Source organism: Mus musculus, chromosome 11 (genome assembly GCF_000001635.26).
Source record: "Mus musculus strain C57BL/6J chromosome 11, GRCm38.p6 C57BL/6J".
Taxonomy (NCBI): Eukaryota; Metazoa; Chordata; class Mammalia; order Rodentia; family Muridae; genus Mus; species Mus musculus.
In genome coordinates, this window is record NC_000077.6 from 89,981,252 (window position 1) to 90,004,059 (window position 22,808).

General features: G+C 46.3%; 1 protein-coding gene across 2 annotated transcripts; it reads right to left on the reverse strand.

Moving 5' to 3' along the window:
* Positions 1-1,292: 1,292 nt before the first annotated feature.
* Positions 1,293-21,643, reverse strand: Pctp (phosphatidylcholine transfer protein). Of its 2 annotated transcripts, NM_008796.3 has the most exons (6): positions 21,451-21,643; positions 9,820-9,937; positions 7,444-7,523; positions 5,945-6,116; positions 4,842-4,909; positions 1,293-3,505 (listed from the first exon to the last, which is right to left on the reverse strand). In NM_008796.3, the coding sequence occupies exons 1-6, from the start codon at positions 21,589-21,591 to the stop codon at positions 3,440-3,442; spliced, it is 645 nt and encodes a 214-aa protein (NP_032822.2). In that variant the 5' UTR covers positions 21,592-21,643; the 3' UTR covers positions 1,293-3,439. The 2 variants fall into 2 exon arrangements, with proteins under 2 accessions (NP_032822.2, NP_001303301.1); NM_001316372.1 differs by lacking the exon at positions 4,842-4,909.
* Positions 21,644-22,808: the final 1,165 nt, after the last annotated feature.

Genomic DNA, 22,808 nt, shown 5'->3' on the forward strand with positions numbered 1-22,808 from the left:
TTTTTTTCTCTACCTTCTCTCAGTCAACCCCAACAGTTCTGTTTACTCTCCCAGCCTTCCCTGGGGTCCCGTGTGAGGGCAGACACCATGTGCCCCTTCTGAGCGAATCCAGCTTTTCAGCAGTTTATTCGTTGTATCTTCCTCAGCACACCACAGGCTCCTTGAGGGCAGAGGACAGGTCCCCAGTCCAGCTCATTCATTCCAGGAACCTTTCTCCCTGCTCTCAGTCCAGTGTTTGGAGAAAGACCTATGACTTAATGTCTCCATGTTTTAACAGATAGCTCTCTGAACTGACTGGATGGTGTCTTCCTGATTGGTCTCTTCCAAATCTTACTGGGAAGCAGGAGGTGTGAAGGGCAAGCATTGTGGATGTGGGTCCTGAGGGAGAAATCTCCATCAGAAATCCTGGTCAGGGCTCTCACTGTGAAACATTTGCGAGGGAAATGACCCTCTCTGGGAAAACCAGTTCCAAGGTGATCTTTATCAGTGAGGATGATTAGCCTGTGGAAAAGAACTTTATACCACAGTAGCATGGCTTCTTTTACCTGAAATCCTGGGTAAGTTGGGGTGTACAGTATCCGGACTGAACCATTTCCAAACATCACAGTAAAATTTGCATATGGCTGAGCAGCAAAACCACCCCTCCCCAGGGCAGGACTAAGGTACTTTCAGGGAAGGACCAGTGGCAACGTAAGGAATCTAGAATTCCCCCAAACACTGATTTGGGAAAGTCAATTAGACTGAATCAGTAGAGATGAACCTTTCTGTCAGGAAGGTCTTAGTCCTTTGAGCTCGCATCATTTGTTCAACCTTCTCTAAATCATTAATTCACTTGTTGCCATATGAATGCCTCTGACATACTACCTCGAGGCCATTGACCAGTGAGCAACAACTGCTTCTATCCAAACATCTGACTATCTGTGGGTCTATCGGATGTGTGGTCTGTACAGAGACTCTGTCTCAGAAACCAAGATGAGCAAACAGTGAAACCAACTGATGGTCTAAGCATCCACAAAGTCCTTAGCTGTTTAAATGAAAAGGTTTCTTTGGGCTGGAGCGATGATGCAGTGGTTAAGAGCACTGGCTACTCTTTCCAGAGGATCTGGATTTGATTGCCAACACCCACATGGCAACTCCCAGCCATCTGTTCCAGGGTATCTCATGCCCTCTTCTGGCTTCCATGGGCCCCAGGCCCACAAATGATGTGCAGACGTACATGCAAGCAAAACAGTAGTACAAACGGAAAAATACTCTTAAAAAAAAAAGAATTGGCTTAAGTGGCACCATTTTGTGTCGATCCTGTTCAAAAGCTTTGATCTTTGTTTACATCTCAAGGAGACTGCTCAGGGATTAACTTACACTCACGATATATGACAATGAGTTCCCATATTTCGAAAATCAAATACCAGACACTTATTGCTAATGGCGTTTTAATGACAATTTTACGAAGCATTCGTTTACTTGTATAATCTTATTCCCGGGATCAATAGGCGTATGCCACAGGGAAAGTTAAAATTAGAGAGAAGCTGTGTTCATTGACAAGAAATCTTCCTTCTTCCCTTCCTCCCTCCTGCCCTCTCTTCCTTCTTTCCTTCCTTTCTACCCTGCTTGGCATGAGCCTTTTTACTGCTATTAGTACCAACCCTATCATCAAATTTAGAGAAATTGAAGAACAAAGCTGAATTTTAAATGTAACCAAGCACTCTACTGGTTCCTTCCAGAAGTTGTACGTGACCTTGAATGTAAGTGAGCTGTAAATTCTCTCTTCTTAAAAAAGATGCATTTAAATTTAATGGGTGTTTTGCCTGCATGTCCATAAGGGCATGATTTGCATGCAGTTATCTGTGGAAGCCAGAAGAGGGTGTCACATGCCCTGAAACTGAAATTACATAGAAGGAGATGAGTTGCCACTTGTGTGTTGGCAATCTAAACGTGAACCAGTGTCCCCTGAAAGAACACTCAGTGTTATAAACAGCTGAGCCATCTCTCCAGCCACAAATTTTCTGTTTGTCTGTCTGTCTGTCTGTCCCTCCCTTCCTCCTTCCCCCTCTTCCTTTCTTTCTTCCCTTCTTTCTAGTCTTGAGCTGGGCCAGGTGTCCCTGCAAACAGAAGAGGCAACATAACTAATTCCTTCTTCCACAAAGAAAGGTAAGAGGGAGACAGCACACAGAGAAGCCTAAGTCACTGCGTTTATTCACAGAACACAACTTTCTTCCCAGAAAAGAACGTACACTTTAAGGAATCCCACTTAAACAATCCCTTTCTTCTGCCTTTGCATCCTGAGTGTCCATGTTCGTTAATCAAGGTTTGCACACAGTGGTTACAATTTTCCCCTGAGATCATTAAGGCTGTGTCTTGGCTACAGAATGTATTTTCCTACTAACATCGAGGATCAAACGCAGGGTTCTGAGTTCCTGTTTTGAAGAGGTAGAATTCCTAAGAAAAAGGCGAAGTGCCGGGCAGTGGTGGTACACGCCTTTAATCCCAGCACTCGAGAGGCAGAGGCAGGTGGATTTCTGAGTTCGAGGCTAACCTGGTCTATAGAATGAGTTCCAGGACAGCCAGGGCTACACAGAGAAACCTTGTGGGGGTGGGGGGGGGCAAAGAGCACATCAAATCACTACTTCCATTTCACTCCATTGTAAACCATTACTGTCCCTTCAACATCTCCAAACAGTCTAGAATGGAAAGTCACCTTAGTACATAGGAAGACACTATCATTGGGCTATGCGCAAGCCATCTTTGAAGCCTGAGGCTTGCAGTCAAATGCACAGCTCGAGAGGTAGAGGCAGCTATTTCTCAGTGGATGGGAAAGGAAAAATCCAGATGTGGGCAATTAGGAAGCCTTGGTCATCTCAACATATGCTCCGTTAGTGCTGGGACACCCCTCAGAGGAGTCTGATATCATAGTAGCTACTAATGCCGCCCAAGGGGGAAACACAGCCCCACTTGCTTGTCACCCCAAACCCCAGCCTATCCGAATCAGCGAGGCATCAAGAGAACAGACATCACTCTATCTCCAGTATTCGAACATGGAAGGTCAACTGTGGGCTAAAGACCACTTCTGGGTGCAAGAGAGAGTCCTGAAGTGAGCCTGCTTTCCAAGAAGGGCTGCTTCTATAGCTTGTCGTCCTTCCTCCTTTCACCCATTCCCCCCCAAATGGCACAACAGAATGGCGCCTTTTCCCCCCACTAAGGATTTCCCTAATGAAACATAAACAAGCATGGGCCCCATTCAATAGTGGAAGAAGGTAACAGGCTCTGAGTATGACCATTGGGAAAGAAGGCAGCAATGGAGCCGATGGAGCTGGCCAGAGGCAAGGTTGCTTGGGAATGAGTAGCGCTTTGAAGATGGGAAGTATGAATGGAAGGGCGAGCCTCAGGTGGTGTAGCACAGCCAGAGATGTCCTTCATGGATGACGGAGTCCCAGTCCCCTCCTTAGGTTTTCTTGTGGTAGTTCTGACACGCTTTCACCATGTCCTTCAAAAAGTTTGGAACTCCATTCTGCAAAAGAAAAGACTATGTTTCTATGTATCCTTCATTCTCTGGAGTGTGGCAGAGAAAAACAATGGGTTTGGGGGGTAATCAAAGACAATGGGGCCCCTGATCCAATTTCAACATGACGCTGTCACAGAAAACGGCAGAAGGCAAGACCCAGAGCAGACAGACTTGAAAGGCTTGAAAGACAGGGCCTTCGAGTTGACTTCTGCTAATAAAAACTACAGAGCTCCTTTTGAAATTATTATTAATTAAAAAGGAAGGGAGGCTAGGACTAGGGCTCAGCCTAAAAGCACATGCTTTTCCTGTGATGAATCTGAGGTCAGGTCCCAGCACCTATGTCAGATAGCTCACAGCCACCTGTCACTCCAGCTCCAGGGCCAACTGGACCCTCCAGACACATATGCACACATCCCCATCCACATATGCATATAATTTCTTAAAAATATTTTTTTAAAAAGGAAAGAAAAAATTAAAACAAAACAAAAGACTGGAACAAAGTAAATCAAGAGTCGGAATTAGATTGCTGGATACTTCCTTAAAGAAGTGGAAGGGCTTGTCTTACTGTTTTAAAAAAAATAGTGTTTGTGGTTAGGGGATGGGATATGTTGTACAGTGTCAAGCACTGTGCATGACTTTGCAAAAATGCTGTTTCACTGACTTCATCTCCATGCAGGGGGCATTATTCATCTTCAGTTTTTGAAAAAAAAAAAAAAAAGGAAGTTGGACTTCCCTGACTAACAGAAAACAGTCAGTAACAGAGCCCAGGTTCAGAATTGCATCTGTTTGCCTCTGACACCTATAGGCATTCTTACTTTCCCATGAGCCACTGGAGTTCACCACAGGACCTGCACAAAGCCTGCTGAATTGTCACAGTGATGCAGGACCCTAGGAGTGGCAGCCTATAGTGATCTGAGTCACTACCACTGTAACTTGGCCCGAGAGACTGAAAAACAGCAAAGACAACCGAACTAGAGGTTTCCTCTGAGCCAGGGAGGGTCTGCTTGTCTCTAAGCAAGGTCTGACTGTCTCATAAGCAGATACTGAAAACACTGGAGTCCCTGTAAGGGGCAGCCTTACGTCTGGAAGTTCCAGCGAGTAATCATGGAGGGTCCGTGGCTACCAGCAGGGAAGGGCTGACATTCTTGGCTAACAGAGTCTTTGTCCTATGTCTCAGCCTCCATCCTGGGTGTTGGCCACTCCAATAATCACCAAGTCACTCAACCGAGCTCTTCATAAAAGACTCTCGTTACCCTGGGACAATGCATCTTGTGACAACCCACAGGCTAAGTCAACATTTGTCAAATGCACACTCCCCACTGCCTAACTCCTGGGATCTCACCTTGGCTGCCCAGTTAATGAGCCAGGACGGAATTTGGCCACCCGGGTTATCAAAGTAGTACATGAAAACTAAAAGAGAAGAGAAGACAATTCAGGAGGAGTGGGGGGGGGGACACGGGGGCTAGAAAAATACAATAACAAAGCTCCGCAAAGCCGTCTTCCGACTGGGACCCAGACAGCGCAGAGGAAGGAGCACGTGAAATGCCCCGACCTGCCTTGCGGCTACTGACACAGGAGTACTGTTGAAAATGCAGCCAGGGAAACACTTGGCTGTGCTTTCTTAGACACCTGATGAACGCTAGACGTTTGCACATCATCGTTATCCAAACAGCCCCAAGGAACTGACGGTTAGCATACACGAGGAAATAAAGCTCAGAAAAATGAGAAGACAGACCTAACAAGCAGCAGACTTAGGGTTCGGATTTTGTGGGCCACATTCATGCCGGTATGGCAGATGCGGTTGCCCCGTTTTCCTTCTTGGAGACTGGAACTCGATGTTCTTAAGTCTCTGGCCTTGTGTGTGTGAAGGGCTGGATCCTCCAATCCACACCTGCCAATCCCCTAGCCCTGTCTAGGCTCGGTCCCTATAGCTACAGGGTAAGCCGGAAGCAACTCTTTCTAAACTCAAGGGTTTCAATGTTCTGATTTCATTTGGACAACAAAGAATGAATGGGTGGTGGGTGGGGCTGGAGAGTTGCCTCAGCTTTTAAGAGCCTGTATTGCTCTTAAGGAGGATCCTGGTTCAATTCCCAGCACCCACGTAGTGGCTGACAACCACCTGTAACTCTAGTCCCAGGAGATATGATGCCGTCTTCTGATCTCCACAAACATCAGGCAAGAAACGCATGTGGGCAAAACACACTAATGAACATGTAAGAATAAAATAAATAAATGTTAACAAGCAGAAGAGTGCACCGCATCAGACTGGAACATCTACACTGAGGCCTAGCCAATCTCTGATGTGGATCCAAACACTCCCACATGGCCACCTCACGTCTCCTTTGTTCCCGGGCCATGGTTACATTCACTGGATAAGCTTTTGCCTAAGCTGCCTCCTACTCAAATGGCACTGGCTTAGCTGCTGCCCTGCCCCGAAAGCTTTACCTCTGCTCCCCTTCTTGCCGTCACTCTCGATCGCCAGGCTCTGTTTGTACTGTTTCACTCGGATGACCCCAGACTTCTCGGGAAACTGAGGTGCCGAGATACTCTGGGCCAGGACCACGTAGATCTTCCTCCCGTCCACATCCAGGTCTCGGCGCTGGCGGGTGTAGACGTACTGCATAGCCAGTCAAGGCATGATGCCAGCGAAAGAGCAGCCCACACTGGTGGCAATGGAAGGTCTCTCTGCACCTTCCACGTAACAACTGGTCCCTTCTGCAGAATGCCCACTTTCCCTGCAGAGCTGAACCTCACAGTCAACGGTAATTCTCACTGGAGAGTGCCTGTTACCTGGCTGTGAGCAGATCCCCTGAATGCTTGGTTACACAAGGGTCACCTTCCTCCTTCTCCAGGAAGGCATCCTGAGAGCACTATTCACTTAGCTGTAATCATGGGGACGCTAATCAAACACTCTCAGGTCCACAGGCCGGGATGTTAGGGGCATTAGAGAAATCCAGGGGCAGAAAAACACTGGATAGAAATTGCATCAACCCATAGATATTGTCTCATCCGCAGCTGTCACCACAGACCTCTACCCATGGAAGGTGTCCTTGTCACAACTCAACTGTAGGAACACTTACGCACACCTCGAATTTTAGTAAGCAGATGTACTCTTTGAATTAACACTGGTTGACCAAGAACAGCAAAAACAATTCCACCTCTGGAAGCATGCACAAAACATTCCCAAGGTCGGCAGTGCTAGTCCATCAAAGACAATGACGTCTTTAAAAGCCTCAATCTTTACTTTCTATTCATTCTAAAATTAATGTACAAAGTGATCGGCTTCACGGTGGCCTCTTCTTCCATACAAATCATTATACTTTCTCATCTCCAATGTCCTTAGGTGGACTATTGTCAGGGCAGCTATTTGTCTGCAGCAACAACAATTAATAGGCTTAGACGGGAGGGAAAACTCCCTGCATTTCAGTCAACCACTTCACTTTATAAACGAAAAAATGGAAAGGAAAATCATACACCTGGTATCCAGGACAGCAGTCAAGAGGGCCACGCTGAAGAGAGGTTAGAAACAAAGTGGTGAGGCCTGGTTCCTCTGCCGTATCAGTCTGTCTGCCTGTTAGTTGTTAGCTCACGTCCATGGGACCCACCTGCTCTTCTGTGAGATCAAAAGATCTGGACTCACACTCTTCATAACCTGTTCTCCCCGGACTCCCAATTTTTGAGACTCATCAATTTCCACCTTTGACACTTTCTCTGGAGGTTGCCTTCCAGCGACCCCGGGTGTGGTTCCTGCCCTAAGTGGTCACACCCAGAAAGAACACTCTGGACTCTCCAAAAGTCACACAAGAAGCTCCAGGATTAGCATACAGTTCTGTAAGGACCCAAGACAGTGCCGTGACGTTAGTGGATCCCAGTGTAAGGGCGGCGGCTGGGGAACGCAGCACACGAAGAGAGACAAAGAACAGAGTGCCGTACAGAAAGGATACATCTCTGTTGGACAGCGGGAAAGGGTACTTCACTTCCCAGTATGCCACCATCTGTTCATCACTCTCCTTCTCGTAGAGTTCTGAAGCAGAACACAAGAGGTTAACGTACCTGCCAAACCCAGTGGCCTCAAGGAGCCTTTTCAGCCTCAGTGTGTGACAAACCCCTCAACTCACAAGACATAGAACTATTTTTTAAAACAAAAGTATATTTAATGTCGCTGAAAGCTTGCTGCCTAGGGGTGGTCTAGAGGACATGGAAACACAGAAAACCTAAATAAGCCCCCAACACTTGTCCATGGTACCAACAGAAGGCAGGGATAGAATGTAAGGAACCCGGTATAAGAAATTACCATCGGCATTAAAGCAGGCCAACCACCAGGTGTCACTAGAGGACCGGGAGTACCATCAAGGTTTGCCTCCCAACGCTTAGCCAGACACTGAGGAAGTCAGAGCCTAGCATGTATAAGTTCAGGACATCTGGGAAACAAAAGGCCCACAGAGAGCTGTGTTCTCAAACAGCCGGAACATGGCTGAACTATGGCTAACGCTGGGTTTCTTGTGTCTTTCCTCTAACCACCTGCTACAGCTTTGGGAACCAAATTCCCTTAATGTTTGTGCTCTAGTGTCAGGACATGCAAACTGTAGCTCTTGGAGGACAGAGTGAAAGAACCAAAGAGCAGCCTATGCTTAGCCTGTGCGGTGGGCTCCCATCTAACCATCCAGAGAGGATCAAGACATCCGTGGGTGAGATGTCAAGGGTCCATGTAGCATGTAGAAGAATGCTATCAGAAACAGACTGTTGATTAGGGAGCTTTGTGGCCTCTTGATGTCAATAGGACACTAAAGACAGTCATGAAGGGAAAGAATGAGTGGGCCTGTTGCCTCTGTGTGTTTAGTATTCTTGCTGCTCCCCCTCCCCCCCCACACTGCCCCCTCCCTCACACACTGCCTTACCCTTCTCTACTATGAGGTTTAAGTAGGTAAAGGAGCAATTTCAGGGTTTGGAAAAGGAGCAAGATATGACCATAATAAATGAATGACCATGGCCTTTTTAGGCCCAATGGATCACAAGACTCTTGGGTAGTCCTAAAACCCAAAAGCAGTACAGTCAGGACTTCCAGATTGTCCTAGCAAATCTAACAACAGCTTCACTGTACCAGAAACCACAGTGTGGACAGCTGATGGTAGGTTCTGCAGTTACTTTTCTTTTGTGCTCCCATCAATTTATTTATTTTACTTTTCATTTTTTAAAGTCAGCTACCTTAGCTGACATGAACAAAGGTGGTTTTACAGGCTAGCTACCTCCTCACATGGCTCTTTTCCAAGCAGGACCCACACAGGCATCTATGGGCAAAGTGTGTGTCACATGATTGCCTTATGGCTGCTGGGGGAGTGGGACGGTGTCAGTCGGCTCCCTTGGCTAGGCCCATGTGCTGACGTTCCCTAATGAAGACGAGTATGTGAGAGCATGAAGCTGCTGCCTGATTCCATGTCCAGGATTCACAAAACAAGCAGTCGCTTTGAGAAGAGCTGCAGAGAGTGAGTCCCGGCACTCTGGCTGACTTTATCGGGAAGGTGTGACTCTCTTTCCTGGAGTTATTTGCATGATGAGAGTCTGAGTCTGTATCTTCTGGAGGACACGTTCCCAAGGAACAGGAACCTGCCTGAGAATTAGGTCAATACAGAGGGGCACAGGCTAGAGCTGAAGAAACATCCGGATGGGGGTGCGCCTTTGACACTTGCAGTAGTCTTGACTAAACACTTCACTGTGCAAGTCTCTTCGACAGTGGCTGAGATGACAGGGACACTGACCCTCTGAGATGTAGGGGGTTCTCTGTTTAATGGTTTCCAACTCGGTGTTTCTCTCCATTATATAGACTATGTAGGCTGTAGATCCTGTCCCTGCTATGGGTCATGAGATGTTCTCAGATTACTAGTAGAGGAGGTGGGTCAGAGGACATCACCACCCCACAACCCCACCTGCCAGTGACTTCTGAACAAGCTGCTTTGCGCCCTCTGTCTTGAGGCTTCCTGGACCTCCAGGGCCCTCCAGCTACCCCCTCTCCCAGTCTCTCACTTCCTCACATGCATGCGCCCTTGCTCATCTGGAGATCTTTGATTCGATTTCCAAAAGGAAGTTTGGCTGCCTATCTTCTGGGAAGGCGTCCATGGCAATCAAGCTATGTGTGCAAGCACAGCTCCGGAAGCAAGGCAAAGCAACCGTGAGGACAGATGGAAGACTGCCTCGAAGCCTCTGTGAAGGTGAGTACTGGAGGTGGTGAAGGCCATGCTATAGCCTCAAGTATAACAAGACTAAATTAGTCAAAAGTAGATTAACTCTCAAAGGATTCTTAATTGACACAAGCCATCACTCACCTTTCACATACTGGTCCCATTGTTTTCTGTAGTCTAAGTCCATGTAAACATCTGCGAGGAGAGCCGGCGAGCAGCCTTCCAGGACACCGAACACCTTATACTCATAAAGTCCACTTGGCTATGGAGACAGAGGTGGGGGGAACAATTTGTTGATGCTGGAGTTGAGATTCCACATCACATACAAAACAACTGGACCTGGGGTTCAACCACACCAAACACTGCTCTCTTGTGGGGTCTTGGTGACCACAGAACAGGAAGAGGTAGGGCTCCTGGTCTCCTGTGTCTTATATACAGCTGCAGGTGTTGGTGGAGGGAATAGTCATAAGCATTAGCCAGATAATTTAAGTAGGATATAAGAAGAGTTACATAGTAAGCAGTGTTTTGTGGAGGACCTGTGTCAACAGTAGGTAGAAAAGGCCACTATAAGGAACCATCTCCCAAGAATTAGCAAGATATCATGTTCTAAACGTCAGAAAGACTGGCCATTGGGAAATGAAGAAAGCCACTCCTGGTAAGAGTAATAGATAGACTGATGTGATTAAAGAGAAATGTCTAGATCTCAGAGTGGTAGGAGCAGAGGTTAGAGATATTGAAGAGTCAAGACACCAAAGACCTTGAAAACCATGGTAAGAGTAGGGCTTTGATTCTCATTGCTCTGGAAAGCCAGAGGAGGACTGTGGACAGAGATGTGGCCAGATATGACTAAGGATAGTTTGGGCCAGATCTAGTTAGATTGCAAAAGCTTTTGAGTTGGTAAAGAACAACACCATAGAGGTACAGAAATGACCTTTAAAACTTGGTGCACTCATGCCTAGTTGATAATCCACTGGAGGCCTGCCCCTCTTTCAGAAGAGAAACAGAGGAGAAGGGGGAGGAGCAGGAGAAACTGGGAAAGTAGGGAAGGGAAACTTTGGTCAGGATGTAGGATAGATGGGTGGGTGGGTGGGTGGATGGATGGATGGAAGAATGGAAGGAAAGAAAGAAAGAAAATAAAACCCAGTACACTATTCCAGATAATAATGCAGAAACGGGAAGCTAACATCCATGGTGGGAAGACCGGGAAGGTAAATTCAGTAGGAATTACTGCTGGAAGAATGAGGGGAGGGAAATAGATCACCAAGGAGAATTCAGCCAACCACTGCTGGACATGACAGGTGATGGAGTGGACTCGACTAACACAGAAGAAACTGGAAAGGGGGATCTGTGAGCTATTGGGGTAAGAGTTCTAGTCTAGTCTGGCTGATTGCCAGGAACCAGGTATGCTCCATGGGCAGCCAGAGTTCTGAGGAAGGGGTATATCCTACATATCCACAGAGCACAATGAAACCAATGTTTTCTTGTGAAGTCCTTTACAAGACAGAGTTTTTCAATTGTTTTTACTTTGGAGTGTGTATGTGGAGGGGTTATATGTTTTTGTTTATTTTACTGAGCAAGAAGACTAAAAAGGGAACAGCTGTGTTTCAAACCATGTTGAAACAGGTGGTTCTGTTGTTTAGAAAAAGACAATTTCTAAACTACAAGTACATGAGTTTCTTCCTTCTGTCAAGCCAAGTCCTTGTCTGTGCAGGGGGTTTAGGCTCCAGGTGGCCCCACTACACATCACTGGGTTCAACGGCAACTCCGAATTCCCTGAGCTTGGTCTAGCTAAGTGCTGCTAGTATGAAGAGGAAGCTCTAAGGGACAAAAGCGATGACTGGACAAAAGTGAAGGACAGACACACAAGTAGATAAGTAGAAAAAACACAGCCTTGGATGAGGCTCGGGTACCACTAATTACTCACTGAAGTACCTTAAAGCCCATGTTGAGAACCCAAGGGAAGTGTAAGAAAGCCTTGGGAGATCCTTCTAAAGGGAGGCTTCCAGCTGGAATGGCATTAACATAACAAACCTTATCCCAGTTTATGGAGGGGAAGAGGGAGGGGGAGAGGGAGAGAGAAATTAGAAGTGAATCTATGATGATCTGACAGCAATATAAGCATATGGCTTGATGCTAGGAGTCTCCCACAAGCCAATGGTATCTGGCTGAGTTTGAAGACCTGTATATCTCAGCATGGATTGATGTCCTGAGGTTCTGATGAAAGGCCTCAGGAGAGACAGCTTCAATTTGTCTCCACTGGACTGACAGAAAGGAGCAAGGTGAGGGCTTCCTCATATTCACCCATTCAGACCAGTTCAGGTGCATTTTAATCAAGAGAGAAAGAGGAGCAGGGGAGAGAATGAGAATGGGCGAGTCGTTTGAGAAAATAGAAGTCCTATTTTCTACATATGTTCACCAAAACCAGGATTCTTATGTGTTAAGATAATGATCATGGGGTGGGGACTTCGATGATTAACTGTGGGTATCTACAAAAATTAAGGCAAACGATTTTCTTAGACTAGGTCCCGGCCCTTCCTGAATGCAGTTACAACCTTCCGTGACCCTGATCCTATCTGTGTCACAGAAGAGGACCAGAAAAGACAAAGAGAAAAATAGAACGACCTACCCAACCTACATGAACCCAGAAGAATGAACTATTGTGATGACTTCCTTTAGTCTCTCCCATTGCGTCAGGACTGAAAAATACCAGCACTCCAGAGGAACAAGACCCTCGCTGCCTGCCCCCTTCCTGGTTTCTCAGTCCCACCTTTGCTGAGCTCCCTAGCCTGGCCCAAACTCCCAGATCAAAGCACTTTCCCACTAGTGATTTCTAAATGTGTTCAGCAAACATACTCATTTTTACTTCATCCTTTAAAAGAAAAAGTGATTTTTCATCATTGTAAAAATTATACATATTCATTGTAGGAAGTCCGAAGACATTATGAACTACTTAATGAGTGACATGTAACCTCACAGTTAATAAGTATCTATTAATAATAGTTGATAGTATTTATTTAAAGGGAGCAGATGTTTGTCTTCATGAATGAATGGATATGATATAGTATCAACAGCTGGAATTATTCTTACATTTACTAGTATATTGAGACTATGGAAAGTCTGTTTCAGAATATTTTATAGAAATGAGTATTTCCAAAATGATCATAAAACTCTTTGTTCACAACCCTAGTCCATTTTTTCAATAGGGAAGTTTTCCCAGAGATGAGTGTTAGGAAATGTTAACATTCAAGGGCTGTTTGCCCTCTTCAAATATTTAGAAAATGTATACACCAGACTCTGTTCTCAGAAACAGCGAAGAAGCAGCTCCCGGAGACTAAGTACCACTCTTTTACGGTTTGGCATAGAAAAACACAATGCTTAGTTTTATCTCAGTGGAATTTATATTAACAACGTATCAGGCCTTTTAAAAAATTAAGATTTACAAATAATTGGAAAATTTTTGTTTCGGGTATTTTTCCAAGCTTACCCACACTGTAATAAATAACTCCAAATATGTTTCTGCAAGAGTGGTTTGGATTTTCCTGAAGTCTCCCACAGCTACCTCTAAAAATGTCTCACATCCCCCATTTACAGCAAACCATACTGGGTGTCTAATGCTCCATTTCTAAGACCGTTTCCTACACTTCAAATACTGAAAGGTTATGTGGATGGCAGTGAATTTGCCAGTATCATGCATGGAACACAGTTGCCAGAAGAACCAGGTGGGGGTGGGGGAAGTGATATGGTGCACACCCACTTCCCCCCTTCCGGGAGAGCCCCCAGGAGCATGTGAATGGCTAGTGAGTATTCAAGAATCGGGTGGCTCTTGCAATGAGTTAGGGAGAACCATGCGTGGGAAATGAAGAGAAAAGATGGCATGATTGGACAACAGAGCAGAGTCCTTTATGCCTGTTCAACCAAGGGACTGGTTGAACATTTCTCCTCTCCTGTGCTGGAGAGCATCCAAGTGACACTCTCTCCCTACTCCAAATGGGGACCTGATATTTGGATCTGTGCCAACTCTTCTAGGACTGAAAAGCAACAAATAAATAGCAGAGGAGAAAGGCTCAGAGTTTCTGGCATGATGGGTCAGCTAAACTGATATGTACAGATCTCTGAGTTATCAGCTATGCAGGACAACAAGGTAGCTTGATTTGGGGCAGCCTCAGTCCAGCTTTGTTGTTGTTGTTTTGTTTTGTTTTGTTGTTGTTGTCTTTTTTCTTACTTGCTCCTAAAAGCAATCTTAATTGACCCAAAATGGTGCTCACTGACACTGCAGAATTTTATTTGAAACTTTTGATACTAGGAAATGGTGAAAGTCTAAAGAAAAATGGCCTTGTAAGTATAAGGACATAATTCTGGATCCCCGGCACCCTTGAAAAACCAGGGTGGAAGGTGGGAGAGATAGTTCAGCAGTTAAGGGCGCTTGCTGTTCTTGCAAAAGACGTGGGTTAAGTTCCCAGCAGCCACACTGGGTAGTACACAACTTCCTACAGCTCCAGTTCCAGGGCAGCCAGCACTCTCTTCAGTCTTCCACGGGCATCTGCATGCACATGTAAACTCGTGTAGGCACGCACAAATGTAAGTAAATAAAGAGGGACACATGTGGATGTGCGTGAGCTCACACAAGAAACATTGAAAATGCCAGCTCTCCATCCTTTTTGGTATATAATATACTGACTACAAAGGAAATGCAAAACAACAACGGAAAACCATTTCTCCATATGGCAGGACGGACTCAAAAGAGCAGATTCTCCGAAGTCCCTTTCTTAGCTTCATAACCCATTAGCTGGGCTGCCTCTCCACACTGATCAATCAAAGGAAAATATTTGTTAAACTAGCTAAATGAACTTTTCTCCTCGCTTCAAGGCCCTGATCTTTGACCAACTCTGCCTACCTTGAGCCAGCCTACACTCCCTTTGTTGAACAGGAGCAAAGGACTCTCTGCTTTCTTGTCCAATATCACCATCTTTTCTCTTCATTTCCCATGCATGGTTCTCCCTAACCCGAGATACTATTATTTAGAAGAGAAACTCACATGCCTAACTGTCACCAGGCTGAAGGCCTTAGAGCCAAAGAGCTGCCCCCACTGCAAGAGCCACCCGACTCCTGAAAGTCTCTGCTAGGTCTGGATGGAGTCTTTATTTCACATTACTTTAAAACAGAATGGCAGAACAATGTTACAACTTACGGCTATTGGGGAACACAATGTGACTATGTATAACTTCCCTAAAACACTAGAGGAATGCAAAGCCTTGTTAAAATGCAAAGAGAAAGGACCATGAGGTTCTCTGAGAATAATGGAGCCTCTCTGGATTCCTGGTGAGCATCTTACTTTTCTATTGCTAAGCAGAGACACCATGACCAAGGCAACTTATAGATGGGTTTATTGGAGGTTTGCTTACAGTCTCAGGAATGACTTCACTACCATCCCAGGGGCTGAGGATCTGGTAGCAAGCGTGCAGGCAGGCAAGCAGACATGGTGCCAGAGAGGAAGGTAGCTGAAAGCTTCTACCCTCACCCGAAAGTGTGTGTGTGTGTGGAGAGGGGATGGAAATGCTTTTGAGTTTTGAAATGTCAAAGCCTGCCCCCAGTGACACACGTGTTAAAGTGACTCCTTAAGCAAGACCACCTCTCCTAAGCCTTCCCAAACATTTCCACCAGTGGGGACCAAGCGTTCAAACCTATGACTCTATGGGGATCATGACCCTTCAAAGCACCACTGTGAGCTTGGTGACTTGGGGAGCCAGAATGAGGATCACTGGTTCCAATGCAACCCCAAACCCATGGCTTATGCCGAAAAATAAGGACATATGAACACAGAGTAGAGCAAATAGTTTAAGGAAAAGTGAGAAAGAATTCCAGAGAGCAGGAACACCTCTGAGGGAGGACCACTGGTATACTGCTCTGCATGGTAGCCCAGCCCAGTAGCTATGGATAGAGACTGTGGTAATTTTTATTAAGACCGGTCAGTTTTGAGAACATCACAGACCAAGGTTGTAAGGGGTCTGCATGCCTTACAACATGCTTTCTCCACCGATTTGAAGAACTGAGCCTACATTGTTTGTTCAGTCAAGAGTGTGGTCACGTGAGTCAAGTGGGCCCCGCCCTTCTCCCAAAGGAGAAGGCCTTTAGAGTGAGCATTAAATTGATGGTTAATGTTTAACTTGGAAGAGGCACAAAGAACTACGCATGTCCTTCCATTAAGTAACTCACGGAAAACTCAAAAGCTGGAAAGGATCTAGGCTCTTGCCTCTGAGAAGCAATCGGGCATAGGCCTCTCACCATGTGCTTCCCTTGGTGACCCATCAGTGGTCACTGTGATAGCCACACGCTTTGTTTGGAGGAGGTTTTTCCGATCACTTGGGCATGCTATGATTCTTTCAATAATATCAGGGACGGTCTTGTCAATTTCGTTTCCAAGCAATTTTCCAGTCATGAGCTTATTGACTCATCTGTGTGGTCCTTGAGGTAGACAGGGACATTGCTGTGATCTCCATCCTTATATGAAGCAATGAAACTCGGAGATACTGAATGACTTCCCTCAGTCTGACTTAGGGAACAGTACCAGGTCAAACAGAGAGTGTGAGTCTTTTGACACCAGCTCCTTCTACCCCAAGAGTGTCTCACTTAGCTCCACCCCCCTCTGCATGTTTTATCCAAACCTCAGGCTAATAACTAAGGTAACCAAACCACAGGTTGATGATTCAAAGAAGGCCCTTTGCATAAGATCTTACCTCAAGCAAGGACCAAAGACCAATGATTTAAGAGATCCGGTGACTTGCTAAGAGTCAACCGATGGCACAAAGCATGGATAACCTGTCCCTTCTGCTGTTCTCGTTCTCAATTCAAAATGGACACTGCACTGGGAGCTTCCTTGGGTCCCTAAGTCTGGTGCATTTGCCCAACAGGACCCTTGATGGCCAAAATGTTATCTCTAAGATGCTGTTTCTGAGCTAGACGCTGCCACCTTTTTCCACTGTCATCGCTAAGAGCTGTCTCCTAAACTCTGTAGCCAGAAAGGACAGCATGGTAGCGGCAGCATGGGCTTGGAGCCATAAGCGGAGCATAGTCTAAGTTCGCTGTCTACCTATCGGTAAATGGGTCAAAGAAGAGTTTCCAAGTCATAGGATGTGTTTGAGGGTCGTGGCCATAAGGTGACCCAGCTGAAGTCTATGACGGGCGTAGACATTTGATCTCCTTTCTCCCGTTTAAGAAGTGAGGACAGAGGACCACACATTCTCCACATTTGGCGGGAGGGCGAAGCCTACATATCACCTGCTCTATGCCAGGCACTGAGCTTAGGGACATAAGTAGAATCCCTACTGCTACTGGGGTGACTAAATGTTAAGATGTGATTCTGATGGCTTACATAAACACCACGCTAAGGGGATTTTTTGGGGGGGAGGAGGGGGGTTTTTTGTTTGTTTGTTTGTTTGTTTTAATGATGGCTAAGATTTTTGTTTTTTAAAGAAAAGGTCATGCAATTTACTTTCAGTTGCACAGCTACAGCTACTGACACGCCGCTCATGCAACCTCAGCAGAGCGAGCACCATGAATTTACAGGAGAGAAACAGAGACTACCAACACTTTATTTTCAGTTGGCCTTCACAGTTCCCACATAGAATAATCACCTATGGATAGAACCTGCCCCTCCACACCCTCCTGACCTGGTCCAAACAGAGGCGCCGCCCACGAGGGGTTGGTGGAACTTATCTATACGCTCATGGCGGACTGTAAGGCAGCCAACAGCCACCCTTTCTAGCCCTGTAAAGGCTCCCTGTGCTGTGCCCTGACCTGGCCTCTTGCAGCAAAGTGCCCTCCCACTGCACGAGGGGACAAGGTATCCTTGTATAAGCTGCGGGTGCTCACCAACTCCTGCCATTCTAAGGGACTTAATAAACCCAAAACAAATAAAAAGTATGCATGTTCACCAAGATGAAGTCAGGGGTCAAAGGTGAAGCCGCTATGGCCACAGACTGTTAAGAATACAGCTGGCTACATCCATGTAATATCTCAAAACTCTCTAAGAAACCGAGATGGGGTTAAGACCTAAGGGTCGCAGGTCTGCGTTATAAACTGGATTAGGTCCAGCTATGGGGTGGCAGATGAAACTTCTGTTCTGCTGAGATGGACTCCTTGTCAGCTAAGGTCAGCCGAGCTTCCTTCCCAGGGCCGCAGTGCAGCCGGATCAATGCAGTTTCACTGTCCTCTAGGGCCTGGAAGAGCCTCCTAAGGACAGCGGTGCCAGGTAGAGCCATCGCTGGGACAGGACTGTTGGCTCCTCACCTAGCTGAGACACAGCCAAAGGACTAGTATACACCAGAGAAGTCCCCTTCGCTTCACCTATGTAGAGTTGATCATCAGCTGCATCCTTTCGGCCCAGCATCTGTCTAAACCAAAGTTGTGACCTCTGTGTGTTAAGAGTCAGATCTATAGGCCATGTTGGTGACTGTTGCCATGGTAACGCAGTCCTGCAGGACACGACTGTAGATCACCAGGAAAGATCTCCTAGAGGCCTATGGTTCTTCTTTTCGGAGAACCTACGAGTACTGCTCAGAGGACCACACTTGCTCCCAGGGGGTCATTAACCAGAACATCAGGGACAGCTAGTCTTACGACAGACATTGGTTTGCCTTCAGCTCCTCGCTGCCCTGTTTTCAACTGTTTATACCATTACTCAGATGAAACAAAGTCCAAGCAAAAGTTTGATGTTGGAGAGGATGGTCCCGAGGGAACTTTCCATGTGGGACACGTTGTGACTTAATAAAGACTAGAGTCTTACGCACATAAAAATGTTGCTTGTCAAAAGTTCCCGCCTAGGAAGGTATGTTAGCGTGGTGCTTGTCCGCATGTCCCTAAATGCCAGCACTCGGGACTCTGGCACAGAAAGATCATCCAGAGTTCCAGGATAACCTGAGCTACACAGAATCATTTGCATCTACTTTAAAAGATGGCAAAATTTACTTTTTTATTTAAAATATAACGTATATCATCGAAGAGTGCTCCAAAGCCTCTGAATTTGTTCTTAACCCTTTCAAAACCTCACAGTAAACCCGTCACAGCTGCATTTATATGTGCAGTTTGTCTTCCTTCCATCCTCATTTCAATAAAGGATGCTAAAGGGAAAACCACAAGGAACAGCAAGATGACCACCTCAACTGCCTCGGATGAGGAGGATGGAAGGCAAATCAGTCACTCACCAATGGCCACCTTGAGGCCATCAACAACATGCTAAGCATGATCCTTAAAAGCCCATTAGTCTAACCAACCTGCACAGTATCTTCCTAAGCAAACCACTGGACCTTCAGAAAGGACACTCTCTTTGAGTGTCATGTCACTTAAATCACTGTAGAGCATCAATAACCATCGAATGGGTATATAACCAGTCTTTGGTCTCTCTTTCCATACATTAATAATGAGGCAGTCCATCTCTCTCAGCATAGTCCATTCTATATTCCAGGTTCTCTACCAAAGAATGATGTAGGAGGTAGAGTAAGGAAGGGGCTTCATGGACAGAAAGCCTGCGTGTTACCCTGGGAACACCTCTGAATCCCAAGCCTTGGCTATATCATGTACCTTCCTAGAACCGTGATGTCTTTATGTTCATGTACAGAGGATGGCCTACATCCAAGGGAATGGGCAGATGCTGCAGGAAAAGGTGAACTGAGACTTAGCTTTCCACCCGGCCTGTGCCTTCTGTCCAGAGAGACAAAGGGTTTTAAGAAACAAGTGTGGGACCAAACAGCTGGGTTCAGAGGCTGATGATAATTTCAAACCAACCAACTCATTTCCTCCACACACTCCTTTCCAAATGGGCAAAAAGGTGATGATCAATAGCATCTACCCTAGGGCTGACATTAGACCGGAGTAAGTCAATATCTGCCAAGTATCTGGTGCCCAGATTACATGACAGTATGCTGCAAGTGTTGGCTATCACAATGACTGGTAGTAATTCTGTGACTAAGGATGACATCGATAAGATCACAAACTGGCTGTCGGGTGCTGAACATTTGGGATAGGAGACAGTCAACAGGCAGAAGGCCAAGGGACCAGTTATAAAGATGAGGCAATATGAGGTGAGAGGTGCTGAGAAGCCAAACTCAAAACGGAAGAGAAAGGGGAGGGATGGAGTTCTGATACCTGACACACAACTCAGCGAGTGCCTGGTTATGTGGCTGGCAGGGTAAGGGCAGGGAGAGAGCAGGAGTTTTGCCTCAAAGTGTCCTGTCCAGTTTCACACTGGGAGTTGTTAAAGTCTCAATAGGATGCTAGTTCTGTGTGCTGTATGTGGCACGGGGTCTCTTGTAAGAAGCACACACCTGTGGATGCATGTGAGCACAATTAGCGAAAAGACAAAAGGGCAGCTAGAGGTTCTCTCTGTGCACTGAAGTTTAAGTGGGGCACGGCACAAAGCCATCCTCCAGGCTGATAATTATCGTCAGTGAGTTCCTGTCTCTGACACGGCAGAGGCATACAGTAGAATTTCCTATTGCCAACCTCACAAAGTAGCCCTAACCCCAGAGGACTGTGAAACTATGTAGATCCAGGCTGCGATGTAACCTCACAGACGAAGCTTGGGTGACCTCAGCTGTAGGGAGGCCACCTCTGCACGCCAGAAACGCCATCCACCTTCACACAGTTCCGTCTAATCCAACTTGTTCCACAAATGTCTCGCACTAGGTTATAAACCCTCCAACTGCATCTGTCCTGAACTTCTCTGCCTCTGTGACACAGTTACGCCATTCCTCCATGTCTGCTTCCTTCACCTGTGAAAGCCAAGGCTCCCATAATAGATCAGTATTTGGAATCCTTTGCTATACCAGTCTGATCTTGTGCCAAGGAACTTCTGTTGCCTACAGCAAAGCAACTGATGCCAAACCTCCAGTTTCTCCCACCTGACTAGCTACTTGGTTCCAATGGCTTCTTAAGATGCCTCAAGATGCTTAACAACCAACTACACTCCTCCTCCGGCCTCCATTGCTCTTTCTGCATGAAGTTTCACAACCGAATTATTAAATAGACCTTAAAATTAGATCACACCCACACAGAAGACAGTCACTAAATTGATGGAATTGCTACTGTTACCTCTTGGCCAGCTCTGAACATCCAGTCCATGAGTCTTGTCTCTTTCCTACCTGCCTCAGGACATGGCCCTTCTGTACCCCATACAGAACTGGCACCCATCTGGCAAAAGGAAACATGTTCTCTGCAGACACTGGCATGGTGTAGGAATGAATAGACCAATGTTTCAATTTTCCTAGCAAACAAACGGACTGAAGTTGGGCTAAACTTCCAAACTACTCATTTTCTGTTTTCTATCAGCTGATTGCTGCCAAATGCCTCTCTCTTGTGAATGTAGATAAACACACACTCCTATATGTCCACGGGCACGCCACTCCAGCTCGATCTCGGAAACCCTGTATTGGACCCGTTATACCCACTCCCAGTGAAAGTCCAGATCCTAGACCGGGTGGGTTTCTTTGGCACCTCGCCCCATCTTCAACCACGAGCCGTTAAATACAATTCCCTACTCCCAGGCCGTTTGATTTTTTTTGCAAACGCTGCAGAGTAAAACATAAATTACAACTCAGAAGTCTAGCAACAGGAATGACCTGAGGCTGAGCTCGGACAACCTGCCAGCCGCATAAGATCTACACAGGGTAAAGTAGCTCCAAGGAGCCTAGTCACCCCTGCAGAGCAGTGGAGTACCCTTGGCGAGTCCTAACCAGGGGGCCCAGGCCCCTGACCTCCTCCAGCGGGCAGGTCAGTTGCTACCTGGTCCAGCAGCCGGTAGATGGTTATGCCTGAGGCCTCTACCAGGAGCTGCCAATCGGCCCCGGTCAGCGCCGGTTTCTGGAGTTCAGCACAAGCCTCCCGGAACTGCTCGTCCGAGAAGCAGCATGCGGCCCCCGCCATCCTTCCGCAGCCAGGATACAGCGCCCGGAGCGCAGGTCACTCACTGGCCCTTAGAGAGATCGGGGGCGGGGTCACAAGGTGACCCCAACCTGATTGGCAGGGAAGAGAGAAGGCGGGACTTGGTCGAGGAGGCGGGACGTGGGAGGGCGGGGGTGGGGAGCGGAGGTTAAGAGGGCGGTTCCAGATCTGAAGACAGGCGGGGCTAAGCAAAGGTTAAGAAGAATGCCGAGTTAAAAAATACTAGAAAAAAAGCTGTCGCTTATCTGGAGAAAGAAGGAAGGGCTGAAGAAGTAGGGAAACTTCTGGAAGTAGGGCCAGCACATCCTATACTCACCTCCACACCCTTCAAACCTGCGTGAGATTCCTACCCCCTACCTCTCTGAAGGTGGAAAGGTCTCTGGAAGACATTTGGGGAGAGGGACCGAACACAAATGCTTGAAAGTCTCAGAGGTCAGATGCTAGTTTTATATATATATATAATTTTTTAAAAATGCTCTTCTTTCTGGTATACATTTTGAAACCGTGTTTTGTGAATCAATCCCTTAGAATCAGCAGAAGGGCAAGGAAGTCACAATTAAGAAATCAGATCACAATGGACAAGATTTTTGTGGGTACAAATGATATGAAAGATAAGGTACCTGGATTTCTGCAGCTTGCATAATTTAGGTCTTGCAACTCAAAGATCTTTTTGTTCATTTGAGTCTTACTCAGCCGAAATCTGCAACCCTGGCTTTGAGTAAAGTAGGGAGTTCAAAGATAAGTGCAAACACCACTCAATTGCCAAGACCGCCTGGAAAGCCAAATTGCCTAATCTGTAAAATGGGTCAAAGACTGTGCTGCCTTAAATAGTCGAGGGCCGTAGAATATCCCAGTGCCTACCAAAGTGGTATTTAATGATCATTCCCTCTTGTTTTTCAGGAATAAACTGAAACACAATTTTTTCAATACTAGAAGGGGAAAAAAAGTGGTTAAAAAAAAAAACTATTGAAAGCCAGTTTACAAAAGCCCCACGGTCACATTTGCCAAAAAACAGACAGATCACTGTTTTATTTGCCTCAGCATGGATTTTCTTGTACAGGACAGAAGGAAAGTAAGTTATTCCAAAACACGGGAAAGATTGCTTCAAGACAAATTTCCTTGCAGTTTTAGTGGTAGCCTGTAAGCTTTCTCACAGGTGTAAACTATTACTGAAACAAGCAATCCACTCACACTCATCC